Below are 18,540 nucleotides of genomic sequence, written 5' to 3'. Positions count from 1 at the left end.
ATCCAAGGAGCTTTGAAATCGACGTTTTGGGCAAAAGCCCTTCATCAGGAATAAAGGCAGTGAGCCTGAAGCGTGGAGAGATAGGCTAGAGGAGGGTGGGGGTGGGGAGAAAGTAGCATAGAGTACAATGGGTGAGTGGGGGAGAGGATGAAGGTGATAGGTCAAGGAGGAGAGGGTGGAGTGGATAGGTGGAAAAGAAGATAGGCAGGTTCGACAAGTCCGGACAAGTCATGGGAACAGTTACTGAGCTGGAAGTTTAGAACTAGGGTGAGGTGGGGGAAGGGGAAATGAGGAAACTGTTGAAGTCCACATTGATGCCCTGGGGTTGAAGTGTTCCAAGGTGGAAGATGAGGTGTTCTTCCTCCAGGCGTCTGGTGGTGAGGGAGCGGCAGTGAAGGAGGCCCAGGACCTCCATGTCCTCGGCAGAGTGGGAGGGGGAGTTGAAATGTTGGGCCACGGGGCGGTGTGGTTGATTGGTGCGGGTGTCCTGGAAATGTTCCCTAAAGCGTTCTGTAAGGAGGCGCCCAGTCTCCCCAATGTAGAGGAGACCGCAACGGGAGCAACGGATACAATAAATGATATGAGTGGGTGTGCAAGTAAAACTTTGATGGATGTGGAAGGCCTCTTTAGGGCCTTGGATAGAGGTGAGGGAGGAGGTGTGGGTGCAGGTTTTACAGTTCCTGCGGTGGCAGGGGAAAGTGCCAGGATGGGAGGTTGGGTTGTTTGGGGGCGTGGACCTGACCAGGTAGTCGCGGAGGGAACGGTCTTTGCAGAAGGCGGAATGGGGTGGGGAGGGAAATATATCCCTGGTAGTGAGGTCTGTTTGGAGGTGGCGGAAATGTCGGCGGATGATTTGGTTTATGCGAAGGTTGGTAGGGTGGAAGGTGAGCACCAGGGGCGTTCTGTCCTTGTTACGGTTGGAGGGGTGGGGTCTGAGGGCGGAGGTGCGGGATGTAGACGAGATGCGTTGGAGGGCATCTTTAACCACGTGGGAAGGGAAATTGCGGTCTCTAAAGAAGGAGGCCATCTGGTGTGTTCTGTGGTGGAACTAGTCCTCCTGGGAGCAGATCCGGCGGAGGCAGAGGAATTGGGAATACGGGATGGCATTTTTGCAAGAGGTAGGGTGGGAAGAGGTGTAATTCAGGTAGCTGTGGGAGTCGGTGGTTTTGTAAAAAATGTCAGTGTCAAGTTGGTCGTCATTAATGGAGATGGAGAGGTCCAGGAAGGGGAGGGAGGTGTCAGAGATGGTCCAAGTAAATTTAAGGTCAGGGTGGAATGTGTTGGTGAAGTTGATGAATTGCTCAATCTCCTCGCGGGAGCACGAGGTGGCGCCAATGCAGTCATCAACGTAGCGGAGGAAGAGGTGGGGGGGTGGTGCCGGTGTAATTACGGAAGATCAACTGCTCTACGTAGCCAGCAAAGAGATAGGCATAGCTGGGGCCTATATGTGTGCCCATGGCTACCCCTTTGGTCTGGAGGAAGTGGGAGGATTCAAAGGAGAAATTGTTAAGGGTGAGGACCAGTTCGGCCAAACAAATGAGAGTGTCGGTGGAAGGGTACTGTTGGGGACGTCTGGAGAGGAAAAAACGGAGGGCTTGGAGGCCCTGGTCATGGCGGATGGAGGTGTAGAGGGATTGGATATCCATGGTGAAGATGAGGCATTGGGGGCCAGGGAAATGGACTTGTCCTACCTGCCTATCTCCTTTTCCACCTATCCACTCCACCCTCTCCTCCCTGACCTATCACCTTCATCCCCTCCCCCACTCACCCATTGTACTCTATGCTACTTTCTCCCCACCCCCACCCTCCTCTAGCTTATCTCTCCACGCTTCAGGCTCACTGCCTTTATTCCTGATGAAGGGCTTTTGCCAGAAACGTCGATTTCGAAGCTACTTGGATGCTGCCTGAACTGCTGTGCTCTTCCAGCACCACTAATCCAGAATCAATGGTTAGAAGGCTGGTTTGTGAGATGGTCTGGATGGTGCTCTTGACTCTGTAGCTTGTTAATTTGATAAGCAATTGCCATATCATGCTGATATAGCTGCATTTGTAAACAGATTTTTAGCCCTAATAGTAATACAGCAGGTCCAAATATTTGCTTCTGTTAATGTAGTGTCCCTGGTCTGCAGATAAACTATGACCAGATTTATTTCTCTTTGGAGAAACTATCATTTGGATCCTGCTGTTTGAAGTAGCTCACAGCAATACATCCAAGAACACTCAATATTTATTCCCAGGCCAAGAACAATTTCTTTAGGTTGAGAGATGTTTAACTGGAGATTCAGTTGTATAGTCATTCCTCCGTATATGCGAGAGTTTTGTTTGTGAGAAACCTCACGACTGATGAAAATTCACAACTGCAGAGCCCATTAAAAAATACAGGCTAAAAACTGTGAGTTTTACCACGGATGTTGAACTTAATTACTTACTTTTTGATGTGGATAGGCAAATCCACAAGTCATGATAAAGAAGACTTATTGTGTATTTAATGTAAAATCAGTAGCTGGACACACCTTTTTATGATTAGCAACAAGAGCTGAGCTAGCCCATGTGCTTTAAGACCAGTGTTCACACATCAGTGAGCAGTCTCAAAAAGCACAGGACTAGGCCTTCCAAAATTGTGGTCACTTGCGGTCCTGAGCCTTCCAAGAACACTGCTTAGAGAGAATAAAGAAAGGACCTTGACCAAGTGAAAGAGGATAGCTCACAACCCATGCTTGGTATAACCTGTGTGGATAACTTAAAATATCTTGTCACTTCAATTGTGGTCATTCTAGTCAATTGTTCAAACAGTTGTGGGATCATGTTTAAGTTTTTATATTGATAATAATGCTTTCAGCAACATGTATTCAGATAAAACACCATGGTTGCCATCATAGAGGATAGAGTATATGATTTTTGTTAGCCCATAGTTCTGCTGTGACTGGATAGAAACCTGACAGGAAGGACAGAAAGGGAGGCAAGACAGGAGGTGGAGTGGCGTTTTTGATAAGGGATTGCATTACAGCTGTACTGAGGGAGGATATTCCTGGAAATACATCCAGGAAAGTTATTTGTGTGGAACTGAGAAATAAGAAAGGGATGATCACCTCGTTGGGATTATATTATAGACCTCCTAATAGTCGGAGGGAAATTGAGAAACAAACTTGTAAGGAGCTCTCAGTTATCTGTAAGAATAATAGGGTGGTTATGTAGGGGATTTTAACTTTCCAAACATAGACTGGGACTGCCATAGTGTTAAGGGTTTAGATGGAGAGCAATTTGTTAAGTGTGTACAAGAAAACTTTCTGATTCAGTATGTGGGTGTACCTACTAGAGAAGGTACAAAACTTAACTATTCCTGGGAAATAAAGCAGGGCAGATGACTGAGGTGTCAGTGGGGGAGCTCTTTGGGGCCAGTGACCATAATTCTATTAGTTTTAAAATAGTGATGGAAAAGGATAGACTGGATATCAAAGTTGAAGTTCTAAATTGGAGAAAGGCCAATTTTGACGGTATTAGGCAAGAACTTTCAAAAGCTGATCGAGGCAGATGGTTGCAGGTAAAGGGACGGCTGGAAAATGGTAAGCCTTTAGAAATGAGGTAATAAGAATCCAGAGACAGTATATTCCTGTAAGGGTGAAAGGAAAGGTTGGTAGGTATAGAAAATGCAGGATGACTAAAGAAATTGAGGGTTTGATTAAGAAAAAGAATGAAGTATATGTCAGGTATAGACAAGAGGGATGGAATGAATCCTTAGAAGAGTATAAAGGCAGTAGGAGTATACTTAAGAGGGAAATGAGGAGGGCAAAAAGGGGACATGAGACAGCTTTGGCAAATAGGGTTAAGGAGAATCCAAAAGGGTTTTTACAAATACATTAGGGACAAAAGGAAATTAGGGAGAGAATAGGGCCCCTCAAAGATCAGCAAGGTGGCCTTTGTGTGGAGCCGCAGGGGATGGGGAGATACTAAATGATTATTTTGCATCAGTATTTATTGTGGAAAAGGACATGGAAGATATAGAATGTACGGAAATAGATGGCGACATCTTGAAAAATGTCCATATTACAGAGGAGGAAGTACTGGATGTTTTGAGATGCATAAAAGTGGATAAATCCCCAGGACCTGATCAGGTGTACCCTAGATCTCTGGGAAGCTTGGGAAATGATTGCTGGATCTCTTGCTGAGATATGTGTATCATCAATAGTCACAGGTGAGGTGCCAGAAGACTGGAAGTTGGCGAATGTAGTCGCACTGTTTAAGAAAGGTGGTAAGGAAAAGCCAGGGAACTATAGACTAATCAGCCTGACGTCGGTGGTGGACAAGTTGTTGGAGGGAATCCTGAGGGACAGGACGTACATGGATGTGGGAAGGTAAGGACTGATCAGGGATAGTCAACATGGGAAATTATGTCTCACAAACTTGATTGAGTTTTTTGAAGAATAACAAAAAGGACTGATGAGGGCAGAGTGGTGGACGTGACCGATATGGACTTCAGTAAGGCATTTGACAACGTTCCCCATGAAGACTGGTTAGCAAAGTTAGATCTCATGGAATACAGGGAGAACTAGCCATTTGGAAACAGAACTGGCTCAAAGGTAGAAGACAGAGGGTGGTGGTGGAGGGTTGTTTTTCAGACTGAAGGCCTGTGACCAGTGGAGTGCCACAAGGATCGGTGCTGGGTTCACTATTTTTCGTCATTTATATAAATGATTTGGATGCGAGCAGAAGAGGTATAATTAGTAAGTTTGCAGATGACACCAAAATTGGAGGTGTAGTGGACAGAGAAGAAGGTTACCTCAGATTACAACAGGATCTTGACTAGATGGGCCAATGGGTTCAGAAGTGGCAGATGGCATTTAATATAGATAAATGCGAGGTGCTGCATTTTGGGAAAGCAAATCAGAGCAGGACTTACGCACTTAATGGTAAGGTCCTAGGGAGTGTTGCTGAACAAAGAGACCTTGGAGTGCAGGTTCATAGTTCCTTGAAAGCAGAATCACAGGTAGATAAGATAGTGAAGGTGGCGTTTGGTATGCTTTCATTTATTGATCAGAGTATTGAGCACTGGAGTTGAGAGGTCATGTTGCGGCTGTACAGAATATTGGTTAGGCAACTTTTGGAATATTGCGTGCAATTCTGGTCTCCTTCCTATCGGAAAGATGTTATGAAACTTGAAAGGGTTCAGACAAGGAAGTTGCCAGGGTTGGAGGATTTGAGCTATAGGGAGAGGTTGAATAGGCTAGGGCTGTTTTCCTTGCAGCATCGGAGGCTGATGGGTGACCTTATAAAGGTTTATAAATCATGAGGAGCATGGATAGGATAAATAAACAAAGTCTTTTCCCTGGGGTGGGGGAGTCCATAAATAGAGGGCACAGGTTTAGGGTGAGAGGGGAAAGATACAAAAGAGACCTAAGGGGCAACTTTTTCACAAAGAGAGTGGGACGTCTATGGATTGAGCTGCCAGAGGAAGTGGTGGAGGCTGGTACAATTGCAACATTTAAAAGGCATCTGGATGGGTATATGAATAGGAAGGGTTTGGAGGGATATGGACCAAGTGCTGGCAGGTGAGACTGGATTGGGTTGGCATGGATGAGTCAGACTGAAGGGTCTGTTTCCATGCTGTACATCTCTATGACTCTAATCATATGGAGTTATGTGAATTAGTATAAGGGATAATCACATATTTTGGACAGCAAAATATAAATGATTTTAGAAAGCACAGGGAAACTAGAAATTGGTGACAGTTTTAAGCAGAGAAGGGCCAGGGCAGCACATTTTTGAAGAAATAGATGACAACTGCAGCTGTGAGAAGATTAGAGGCAGCAATGAGGTAAGGGATCAATTTACATTGTCAGCCAGACCCAAAGTTCAGTGGTTAGCAGTTTAATGGAATGGGATCAATGGAGCAGTAATTTGGATCCATCAGTTTGATGACCTCGAGGACAGGAGGGGAGAAAACCTGTGGATATATAGATTTATAGCTTTTCGCAAGTGCAAGCTGGTGTTTTTTTTGGTAGGTCATTGGAAAGGATGGAAGCATAAGAGACAGGTGAACAGATAGTCTCAATGTTTACAAACAAGTTCACAAGCTCCTACAATTTGTTCAAAGCAAAAGCATTTAAGGAGCAAGATTCTGAGGAAGGGTCACCAGACCCAAAACATTAACTCTGATTTCTCTTCACAGATGCTGCCAGTCCTGCTGAGCTTTTCCAGCACCTCATGTTTTTGTTAAGGAGCAGTAACTCCTGCCACTGGCTGGAAATGTGCGAGAAAGAATTGCACATGCCTGCATTGCAGCTGCCAGCCTATATGCAACTGATCCTGACTTCTTTTTGCTCAGCAGCAGGAGCATCCGTGGTGTTGGCTGTCTGCAGGGCATCAAATCTTATTTCAGTGTCTGCTTTATGACCAGGATAAACCTGTAGAATTTGCAATGCATCACAGGCATATAGATGGCAATAGTAATTTCATGAAATTTTATGCAGTTTTAATTAACACCACTGAGCAAGTTGGATAGACTTTGTGGAGGCAATTCCTACCTCAATTATTTGGTCGTTAAGTGTGTTTTGGAATCCAACACGGGCTGAAGATTTTTAAAAGTAAAGCTGTTTATCTCTTAACTCTTTGATTCATAAAAGCATATAGCATAGAAGGGGCTATTGAGCCAAATCTGTCCCACCAAAAATACACTACGACCTACACTCGGCCCAGAGCCTTGAATGTTATGATATTAAGTGCTCATCCAAGTGCTTCTTAAAGGTTGTAATGCTTTCTATTTCAACTACCCTCCCAGGCAGTGCATTCCAGATCGCCATCACTCTCTGTGTGAAAAAGGTTCACCTCAAAATCCCTCTAAACCTCCTGTCTTCTACTTTAAAACTACATCCCTTGTTATTAATCCTTCAACTATTAATTTATTTAATATTCAAAATACCCAAAGAACTAGAGTGAATAAAAGCCACTGTAATAGGAATATTGCTAAGTGTGCAGAGGCTTCATGCGAATCCAAATAACACATTAATTGAGAGAAAATTGTGAAAATTAATGAAGACGGAGGAAATCCATACATTTAGGTGCTCCTCAAAGTCTTTTTGACAGAGTCTGCAATAAGTCCTATTAAAACCAGACCGGATATATTTCTAATGAGAATTTTAATAACAATGATTGACGTATGAACAGAACACTTGAGGTAAGGGTCAATCCCAAAATGATTCTGTTTTAATTTACTTGTTAGTTCAGTTTTTATCTGAAAACTTAACTTTGAATGTCTGTCTAGTTGCAAATAAATTAAAAAGGCATCGCTCACTCAAGCAATCCTGGATTGATTAACTGAGAGTAACACTACTTCTGAACATGTGTAGGGAGTGTGCTCCCTCGTGCTGCAGTTCAAATATTTAGCCAGGAAATAGTTGGGTAGTGCAAAGAATGAGGGAAGATGCTTCACAGAGACACATGTATAGATCCAGAGATGGGTTAAACCAATTTTGCACAATGGAGGTTAGCATGCACATTTATACCTTAGAACGTAGGTGATGACAAGAAGAAAAAAATTGTTTACTTTACAGTTAAGTAGATAAGACTGGAATGTTACGGTGAAGCTAGCATCAAAGTCGAACATAGAATAACAATATTCATTCTCTTATCTTCATTTCATATTTGTTAACTATGACAAAATGAAAATAACCATGCAGCAGACCAGAGACTGAAGTAAGAAAAAAAAAATCCATAATTCACTTTGTACAGATATAGAACATAGTAAAATGTTATTCAGAGACTGCAAATCAGTATAGGCTGTCCATCAATATCTATTATAAGCACACTGACTTGTACTATACAATCTACCTTGATTACACTTCCACCCACCCTGCTTTCTGTAAGTGTTCTATTCCATTCTCCTAATTTATCCACATCAAGCATATCCATTTTAATATTTGACCTTACTGCTTCAATTTTCCCAAAAAATTCTCTTGCACTTGATGAATCAGACTGTGTTCATTCAATTTATCCTATATTGAAACCCTTACTCCTTCTGTCTACCTTGCAAAATGACAATAGATTCTCCTTGCCCTCATCGCACACTCCATCACCATCTTCATTTAACTAACCTTTTTAAACACCAAGATTCACAGCAATGTCACAATCTTCACCTCCCCATCTTTTAAGCACTGTTCAGGCACCATTCCCTCCAAAGCATCCTAAATTCTTCTTCAATCACTCCAATATTCATTCTGCTTTCTCAGTACCATTTCATGCAAAACCAGGAGATTCATGACCAGAATGCTGCTGGTCACTTGCTGCTTGCATTCTTTATCCCATTTTGGCCTCTAATGTTGTTTCAATTAAACTCAATACAGCCTGGAGGAAGGGTATCAATCTTTCGTTGAGACACTTTACCTACCATCTTCAACAATGAGTTCAAAAACTTCAGCTCAGAATTACAACTTCCATTTTTTTCAAATACTACCTGCCCGTGGGGTTCAATAATACCCTTGTGTTCTCACCCTACCCACAACCACTTGTCTGCTTATAAACTGTTATATCCCCAACTTCTTCCTGTTCTAATGAGAGATTATTGACCTGAAATGCTAGCTCAGTTTTTTTCTCCCATCCAACGCTGCCTGACCTGCAAAGATTTTCCAGCACTTTGCTTTTAAGTATAGAAGATTGAAATATACTGGGACCCCCTCACATATGATGGCTTTGGGCATTACAGCATCTGCAAGAGACAGAAAGAAATGCAAAGGTAAACCACTCACACTAGAGAAATCAAACTCACAATACAATTAAAAGAGATGGACCGCAAACACACCAACATTTTAATTTTACAGTTAAAATGTCTTCCAAATGTGCTAGCTTAAACTGTCAGTATTCCATTCAGGAGTAAACTGCTGTTCAGATAAACAATCCTAAAATACAAGTCGCCATTTAATCACCTGCTTTGATTTCAATTTAGATGAGCTGTCATTTCGCTTCGAAGGAAGATTATTTATTTGAACCAACCTTAATGCAAAATAAAAACTATAATAATGTACTGAAGGAGACAGCTGCAAGGAGATATTGAGAGATGGGCAAAATTCCTAAATCATCGAAATCTTGATACAGTTAAATGACAAACAACTTCTTCGAGATATTTTAATCTTACCTCACCCCATTCCCTTAAGCTGTCCTTGTCTGTTTTCACTTGGGCAGACTGTCTGTGTAAGCAGTGGCCTTTGGAGAAAAAAGAAAGGTCACATGTGTTTAAAAATATACTTTAAATATAACTATAAAATTTACAATAAGAATAAGGACTACAATTATTAGAAAAAACACATTTCTGAAATGGATTGATACTCATTTTTATTTAAAATTCCAAACAGAAACTAATTAACTGACTGACATGCAGAGCAAGTTAAATACAGGAAATGAAATATACTACCAATCTAGAAACTGTGATTTATCATTTCTAAATCCTACTCTTCTCTCCTGTCTCTTTCTTAAGTTTGCAACAAGGCAAAATAATAGATAAAAGTCTTTCCTGACCCCTCAGCATCCAGATATATTCTGCTACAATAGAAGATACAAAAAAATCAGGGATTCAGACAGATTCGCTGACAAGTGACTATAGGTCCAGCAGGTAAAGGTCACATGTGCATTTCAAGGATGACACACAATGTAAAAGTGGGGTTTGGGGTGTAGATTTCAGAGTGTCAGGTATAAAGTAGCTAGCAACGCAGTCATCCAATGTGTATCAAATGCAAAGATGCTCAAAAGATCAGAGTCAGAAGAGCAACAATTCCTTGCAGGATTTCAGGGCTAGAGGAAGTAATAGACGTAAATAATACCAAGCCTTCTGAAATCTAAAATGTTAAGGGAAACATTTTCAAATGGAGACCAGAAGCCAAAGTAGATAGTAAAGAGATGGAATGATAAATGAGATGATGCAAGTTAGGGTCCAGGGAGTGAAATTTTGGATCAATTAGAAGTTTCTCCAAGGAGAAAGGTGTGAGGATGATAATGGATAGTCAAGTCTGGAAGTCATAAAGGGGCAAATGTAGGTTTCATCAAATGAGACCAGGAAATTGACATGAACACAATTAGAAGTAGGCAAACTTCGTGATGGATGGATATGGGAGTCAGAAATTGGAAATGATACATAAATACAGACATTCACAAATGTAATTAAGTCTAAGATCAAAAGAATCAGACACAAGCGAATAAACTTCAATCAACCTACAAAAAGATGAAATAATTAGAATTAATAATGCTGGAACCTAGATGAGAACTACTTTGTAGTGGGAATACCAGAAACATAGCTAAATCCAGAAGATAGAATTAACTTCCAGACTCATCGTGGGTAGAAAAAGCAAAGGTGTAACCTTGCATGCCAAAGTACTGGGAAGTTAAATGTACTTCAGCCTGTGCAAGGTGAGAAGCTACAAAGTTAACCACATTGGTTAGACAAGTGAAGCATGAAAAAAAATCACACGGACACTAGGGCATGCTACAGATGAATATATTTAAGGAATTGGATTTATTGAAGAAATAAAATACTATGCAAGAACAAGAGATTACAGGTCAACTAAATATTAACAGGAAAAACCCAACACCATAGAGTCAGAGTTGGTAAATGCAATGTGTGACTGCTTCATGACTTAACGAGTCAAGATACCAGGAGAAGCGACTCTCTTTTAACCTTGTTATTTATGAATGATCTTAAAAACCAGCATGAAATAGAGAGTTACAAGAGGTTTAGATTTAAAAAGGAGAAAAGCCAAATACAAGTCTAAATTTACTGAAATGAGGAGCATTTCAGTGTGAAATCAATGAAATCAGAAGTGAAGTAAATGGATTGGAGAAGGGTATTCAATATCACTTCAGCTGTAGTGAAATAACATTAATGGATAATGTTGAAAATGCAGACAAAATATATGCTTCAAATCAGCAAGATCAGATTAGACCAGCATGAATCTTAAATAGATTAACAAAGAGTGAAATTGAGAGAAAAAATGTAATTTGCAAATGCTTCTAGGTGAAAGGATTCCTTGGGACAAATACAAAAATATCTTAAAACAAAGATAATTAGGTGGCAAGGGCACCTAGAAAACAAAATAAAAGTACATTTATGGTGTCACAGCTAGGATTTTGAGACTATGTCTCCTGTCAAGAATATGTCTCCAACATGTGTAATGTTATAATGCATTTTGAGCAGATTCTAGTTCAAGAAATGATCTGCTATTCCAGAATCCCAGTCCAGCAGTATTGTAAATGGAGATTGACACATGCTTTGCACAGCTTCTAAACAATTAAAAAGAAAACAAAGCCCTACATTTATATAGCACTTTTCAAAACCTAAGGATACATCAGGCCACTTCAAAGTCAATGTAGATACTTTTGAAATGAAGTCATTGTTGAACGTAAGAATATTTTGGATGTAGGTCTGCTTGCTGAGCTGGAAGGTTTATTTCCAGATGTTTCGTCACCCTACTAGGTAACATTTCAGTGGGCCTCTGGGCGAAGCACTGATGATTTCTGCTTTCTATTTATATGTTTGGGTTTCTTTGGGTTGGTGATGTCATTTCCTATGGTGATGTCATCTCCTGACCTTTTTCTCAGGGGGTGGTAGATGAGGTCTAACTCAATGTGTTTGTTGATAGAGTTCCAGTTGGAAATCCCATGCTTCGAGGAATTATCGTGCGTGTCTCTGTTTGGCTTGTCCTAGGATGGATGTGTTGTCCCAGTCGAAGTTGTATCCTTCCTTATCTGTATGTAAGAATACTAGTGAGAGAGGGTCACTCTGATCTCCAGCATCTGGAGTCCTCACTTTTGCCTGGGAATGGAACCCAGTCAAACCTGGGGACCTCTAGCATTGAAAAACAAAATTCTAATAGAATTCTAGACCAAAAACTATTAGTTATGCTGAAGGCAGCAAGAATTTCGCATAAATTTTGGGAATGGATAAGAAAGAGGTAAAGGGTAGAAAACATTAAGTATTTTCAGTCATTAAAAACAGCAGACAAAACCTGTGCAGTGTTTAATGCCCCAATATTAGATATCGAGAAGTGTTTCTAATTTACATCAATAACCTGGATCCAGAAGGAATCAATGGAACTGGTATATTGGTAAATAAAACCACATGAAAATTAGTTGTTAAATTGAAGCTGGAAAAAAATTCAGGCAATATGTATGCAGATAAAATAATAGATTACAATTGCTTGCATTACATTTATAGTACATTAAAGACTGGAAAAACAGGAACACCTACCATGAATGGCATTGAAATTGCAAAACATTAAAATAAAAGATTTCAGATTAGTTTACTGAATATTTAAATGCAGAACTGTATTCAAAAAATAAATATGGGTGCAAAAGAAAAGCCTGAAGAAATCACAACTATTTTCAGCACGGAATAGAGTGGATGAACCAGACTGGCCACCTCCTGACATCCCCACCATCACAGAAGCAAATCCTCGGTCAATTATATTTCCTCATTGTGATATAAAATAACTATCATGAGTATTGATTGCCATAGAAGCTATGAACCCTGATAAATCCTGATGTAGTAGTGAAGACACATCCTCTAGAACTAGCTGCCCCCTCATCAAGCTTTTCCAATGCAGTATAATACTGGCATCAACCAACAAGGATGGAATTTTCCCAGGTATGCCATGTCTTCAAAAAAGCAGGACAATAGACAATAGGTGCAGGAGTAGGCCATTCTGCCCTTCAATATGATCATGGCTGATCATCCTTAATCAGTATCCTGTTCCTATCTTATCTCTATTACTCTTGATTCCACTATCCTTGAGAGGTCTATCCAACTCTTTCTTAAATGAATCCAGAGACTCTGTGGGGCAGAGCAGTCCATACAGCCACCACTCTCTGGGTGAAGAAGTTTCTCCTCATTTCTGTCCTAAATGGTCTACCCCGTATTTTAAAGTTGTGTCCTCTAGTTCGGCACTCACGCATCAGTGGAAACATGTTTCCTGCCTCCAGAGTGTCCAATCAAACTCAGCCAGTCACCACATCTTCAGTCTACCCTTCTCATCAAAATATTGGAAGGTTTTGTTGACACCTATCAAGCAGAACTTACACAACAATAACCAGTTCACTGATGCTCTGTTTGGGTTCCATGAGAAACATTCAGCTTCTGACCTCACAACCACATTGATTCAAATCTAGAAAGAGCTAAATTCTAGGGATGAGACAACAGTGACTGGTCTTTGTATCAAAGCAGTACTTAAGTGCAATATTTAGGATCCTAAGTCAAATTTTAAACAACAATCAGGGGAATAGAGTCCTAGACATTTCCAGCACAGGACAGTGTGTTTCTACCCATCGTGTCCGAATCAGTCAAAGATCTGACTACTTTAATTCCATTTTCCAGCTTTTGGTCCATAGCCTTGGAGGCTGTGGCAACACAAGTGAATATTGAACTATTGTTTAAATGTTACAAGAGTTTCTGGCTCAACCACCCTTTCAGACAGGAGTTCAAGATTCCCAACACCCTCTGAGTGAAAACATTCTCAGCTCTCCCCTTAGTCTTCTACTTCTTACTGTGCCCCTGGTTATTGACCCCTTTACTAATGGAAGAAGTGCCTTCCTATCCATCCTATTTTTGCCTCTCATAGCTTATATACTTCTGTCAGTCCCCTCTCAACCTTTGCCGCTCCATGGAAAACTACCCAGATAGTCCAATCTTTCTTCCTAGTTCAGACAGCATTCTGATAAATCTCCTCTGAAATCAGATCCTTCCTATAATGTAGTGACCAGAACTGCACATAGTACTTCAATTGTGCTAATCAGTGTTTCATACAGTTCCAGCATAACCTCCTTGCAATTGTGTTCTATGCTTTGGCTCATAAAGATAAGTATCCCACATGCCTTCTTAACCATCTTATCATCTGTCCTGTTACTGCAGTGATGTGTGGATATGCACACTAAGACTGCTTTGATCTTCAATACTTTCCAGGTTTCTATTATTCATAGGGTAATCCCTTGCTTTGTTAGTCCTTTAAAGTGCATTGTCACATATTTCCAGGTTGAACTTTATTTGTCACTGCTCTAGCCAGCTGACCAGTTCATTGACATTTGTGCACATTACTGCTGGACATTAGATGAGCATACTACCCCTTTTCAAACAGAGCATTGTTAGGCCGCTTCCAGATAGGTTACTGAGCACACCGAGCAAGTGTAACAGGGTAGTAGATGTAGAGGAAAGGATAGCAAAGATGATTCTGGATAGGAGCGATAGTAACAGGGTAGCTGTTATCAGGGCCTTTAGTATTTCCAATCACTATTTGGAAAGTTATAGAGTACTTGACATGTGTCAGTTTTTGTCCAATGTGTGCGGGTGGGGGTGTTTCCTGACACAGTATGTAGACAGGCCAACAAGGGACGAGGCCATATTAGATGTGATACTGGGTAACGAACCTGGCCAGGTATTACGATTTGGAGGTAAATGAACACTTTGGTGATAGAAACCACAATTTGGTTATGTTTACTTGAGTGATGGAAAGGGATAGGTATATAACACAGGGCAAGGGTTATTACTGGGGGAAAGGCAATTATGATGTGATTAGGCAAGATTTAGGATGCATGGGATGGGGAAGGAAACTGCAGGGGATGGCCACAATTGAAATGTGGAGCTAATTCAAGGAACAGCTACTGTGTGTCCTTGATAAGTATGTACCTGTCAGACAGGGAGGAAGTGGTCAAGAGAAGGAGCTGAGGTTTACTAAAGAAGTTGAATCTCTTGTCAAGAGGAAAAAGAAGGCTTATGTTAGGATGAAACGTGAAGGCTCAATTAGGGAAGTGGTGAGTTACAAGTTGGCCAGGAAAGACTGAAAGAGAGAGCTAAGAAGAGCCAGGAGGGAATATGAGAAGTCATTCACAGGTAGGAACAAGGAAAATGCTAATTAAACGATAAACGATTCCCACAATAAAGTGGGAAGTTGTGCGTGGAGTCAGAGGAGATAGGGGAAGCACTGAATGAATACTCCCACTGGAAACAGACAATGCTGTTGAGCAGAATACTGAGATACAGGCTACTAAACTAGATGGCACTGAGGTTCACAAGGAGGAGGTGTTATCAATTCTGGAAAGTGTGAAAACAGGTAAGTCCCCTGGGCCAGATGGGATTTATCCTAGGATTCTCTGGGAAGCCAGGGAGGAGATTGCACAGCCTTTGGGGATTTGATCTTTGTGTCGTCATTGTCTATAGGAATAGTGCCAGAAGACTGGAAATTAGCAAATATTGTTCACTTGTACAAGAAGGGGAGTAGAGACAACCCTGGTAATTATAGACCAGTAAGCCTTACTTCGGTAGTAGGTAAAGTGTTGGAAAAGGTTATAAGAGATAGGATTTATCATCATCTCGAGATTAGGGATAGTCACCACGTTTTTGTGAAGGGTAGGTCATACCTCACCAACCTTATTGAGTTCTCTGAGATGGTGACCAAACAGGTGGATGAGGGTAAAGCCGTCGATATGGTGCATACGGATTTCAGTAAGGCATTTGATAAGGTTCCCCATGGTAGGCTAGTGCACTAAATACAGAGGCATGGGATTGAAGGTGATTTAGCAGTTTGGTTCAGAATTTGGTTGGCTGAAAGAAGACAGAGGCTGGTTGATGATGGGAAATGTTCATCCTGGAGTTCAGTTACTAGTGCGTACCGCAAGGACCTATTTTGGGGCCTTTGTTGTTTGTCATTTTTATAAATGACCTAGATGAAGGCATAGAAGGATGGTTAGTAAATTTGCAGATGACACCAAGGTCGGTGGAGTTGTGAATAGTGCTGAAGGATGTTGCAGGTTACAGAGGGACATAGATAAGCTGCAGAGCTGGGCATGAGAGGTGGCAAATGGAACTTAATGGAAAAGTGTAAGGTGATTCACTTTGGAAGGATTAACAGGAATGCGGAGTACTGGGCTAATGGTAAGATTTTTGGTAGTGTAGATGAGCAGAGAGATCTCTGTGTCCACGTACATAGATCCATCAAAGGTGCCACCCAGGTTGATAGGGCTGTTAAGGCGGCATATGGTGTGTTATTTTTTATTAGTAGAGGGGTCAAGTTTTGGAGCCATGACGTCATGCTGCAGCTGTACAAGACTCTGGTGCAGCTGCACTTGGAGTATTGCATACAGTTCTGGTCACCACATTATAGGAAGGATGTGGAGACTTTGGAAAGTGTTAAGAGGAGATTTACTCGGATGTTGCCTGGTATAGAAGGAAGGTTTTACGAGGAAAGGCTGAGGGACTTGAGGCTATTTTTGTTAGAGAGAAGGAGGTTCAAAGGTGACTTAATTGAGACATATAAGATAAACAGAGGGTTAGATCAGGTGGACAGCCATCACCATCCTTTTTCCTTGGATGGTGATGGCTAACACGAGGGGGCATAGCTTTAAATTGAGGGGTGATAGATATAGGACAGATGTCAGAGGTAGTTTCTTTACTCAGAGAGGAGTAGGTGCATGGAATGGCCTGCCTGCAATAGTTGTAGACTTGCCAACTTTACAGGCATTTAAATGGTCATTGGATAGGCAGATAGATGAAAATGGAATTGTGTAGGTTAGATGGGCTTGTACTGAGCTGTAATGTTCTATGTTCTAAAGAAAAATTCTCCTCATTTTGGACCTAAGTGGCATTTCCCTTATTTTTAGATACCCCAATCAAAGGAATCATCTTATCTGTATTTACCCTGTCTATCTCTTCAAGTATTTTGTACACTGAAATGAGATCACCTCTCACTCCTAGAAACTTGTGAATACAGGCCCAGTTTGCCCAGTCTTTCGTACAACAATATGCCATTCCAAGAACAAATCTGGTGAACCTTGTTGCACACTATCTATAGAAAACAATTATCTTTCCTGAGATAAGGAGACCAAAACTGTGCATAGTACTTCAGTTGCAATCTAACCAAGCTCCTATACAATTGAAACAAGGCTTCACTACTACTTCACTCAAATCCTCTTACAATAAAGGCCAACATTCCATTAGCCTTCTTAGTAGCTTGTTGCACTTGCATGTTAGCCTTCAGTAACTTATGACAAGAATATAATGGAGGGGTTATTTGGGGGAACTGAGAAGTAGGAAAGAGATGACCATCTTTTTGGGATTGTACTATAGATCCCCCCAATAGTCAGTGGAAATTGAGAAACAAATTTGTAAGGTGATCTCAGTTATTTGTGAGAATAATAGGGTAGTTGTGGCAGGGGATTTCAACTTTCCAAACATAGACTGGGACTGCCATAGTGTTAAGGGCTTGGATGGAGAGGAATTTGCTAAGTGCATACAGGAAAATTTTCTGATTCAGGATATAGCTACTAGACAAGGTGCAGAACCTGACCTACTCTTGGGAAATAAGGCAAGGAAGGTGACTGAGTGTCAGTGGGGGAGCACTTTCAGGCCACTGACCATAATTGTATTCATTTTAAAATAGTGATGGAAAAGGCTAGACCAGATCTAAAAGTTAAAGTTCCAAATTGGAGGAAGGCCAATTTTGACAGTATTAGGAATGAACTTTCAAAAGTTGATTGGGGGCGGATGTTCGCAGGTAAAGGGATGGCTAGAAAATGAGAAGCCCTCAAAAATGAGATAACAAAAGTCTAGAAACAGTATATTCCTGCTAGGGTGAAGGGCAAGGCTCGTAGGTGTAGGGAGTGCTGGAGGACTAGAGAAATTGAAGTTTTGGTTAAGAATAAAAAGGAAGCATATGTCTGGTACAAACAATCGAGACCAAGTGAACCCTTAGAGTATAAAGGCAGTAGGAATATACACTTAAGGAGGAGATCAGGAGGGCAAAAATGGGACATGAGATAGCTTTGGCAATTAGGGTTAAGGAGAAAATCCAAAAGGATTCTCCGAATATGTTAAGGACGAAAGGATAACTAGGGAGAGAATCTGACCCCTCAAAGATCAGCAAGGCCACCTATGTGTGGGACCACAGGAGATGGGGAAGATACTACATGAGTATTTTGCATCAGTGTTTACTGTGGGAATAAGGAAGGCAGAGAACATGGGGAAATAAATAGCAACATCTTGAAAAATGTCCATATTGTAGAGGTGATGGTGCTGGACATCTTAAAACACATTAAGGTGGATAAATTGCCAGGACTTTTGAGGTGTACCCTCGAACTCTGTGGGAAGCTCGGGAAGTGATTGCTGGGCTCCTTGCTGAGATACTTGTATTATAAATAGCCACTGGCGAGGTGCGAGAAGGCTGGGGTTTGTGAACTTGGTGCCAGTATTTCAAAAATGTGGTAAGGAAAAGTGAGGGAACTATCGTCTGGTCAGCCTGACATTGTTGGTGGCAAGTTATTAGAAAGAATCCTGAGGGACAGGATTTACATATATTTGGAAACGCAAGGACTCATAATGGATCATCAACATAGCTTGTGTGTGGGGGAAATCAGGTCTCACTAAATTAATTATGTTTTTTGAAGAAATAATGAAGAAAATTTATGAGGGCACAGCGATGGATTGATTGATATGGACTTCAGTAATACGTTTGACAAGGTTCCGCGTGGTAGACTGGTTAGCAAGGTTAGATCACACGGAATACAGGGAGAACCTAACTT

At 41.2% G+C, this 18,540-nt stretch overlaps 1 protein-coding gene across 8 annotated transcripts in view; it reads right to left on the bottom strand.

The window, feature by feature from the left end:
- Window positions 1-18,540, bottom strand: part of katnip (katanin interacting protein) — a 135,122-nt gene that overhangs the window by 108,546 nt on the left and 8,036 nt on the right. For 2 of the 8 annotated variants that reach the window (XM_072559407.1, XM_072559408.1), the window contains exon 2: window positions 9,125-9,192. In XM_072559407.1, the coding sequence (XP_072415508.1) occupies window positions 9,125-9,192 (68 nt within the window). Of the gene's footprint in view, window positions 1-8,559; window positions 8,699-9,124; window positions 9,193-18,540 lie in introns of those variants that run through there. The other 6 variants (XM_072559414.1, XM_072559413.1, XM_072559411.1 and 3 more) reach the window with 5 other exon arrangements.

Source organism: Chiloscyllium punctatum, chromosome 40 (genome assembly GCF_047496795.1).
Source record: "Chiloscyllium punctatum isolate Juve2018m chromosome 40, sChiPun1.3, whole genome shotgun sequence".
In the NCBI taxonomy this organism is placed as follows: domain Eukaryota; kingdom Metazoa; phylum Chordata; class Chondrichthyes; order Orectolobiformes; family Hemiscylliidae; genus Chiloscyllium; species Chiloscyllium punctatum.
The sequence above is the reverse complement of the archived record's forward strand: the minus strand, read 5'-3'. Positions and strand labels throughout refer to the sequence as shown.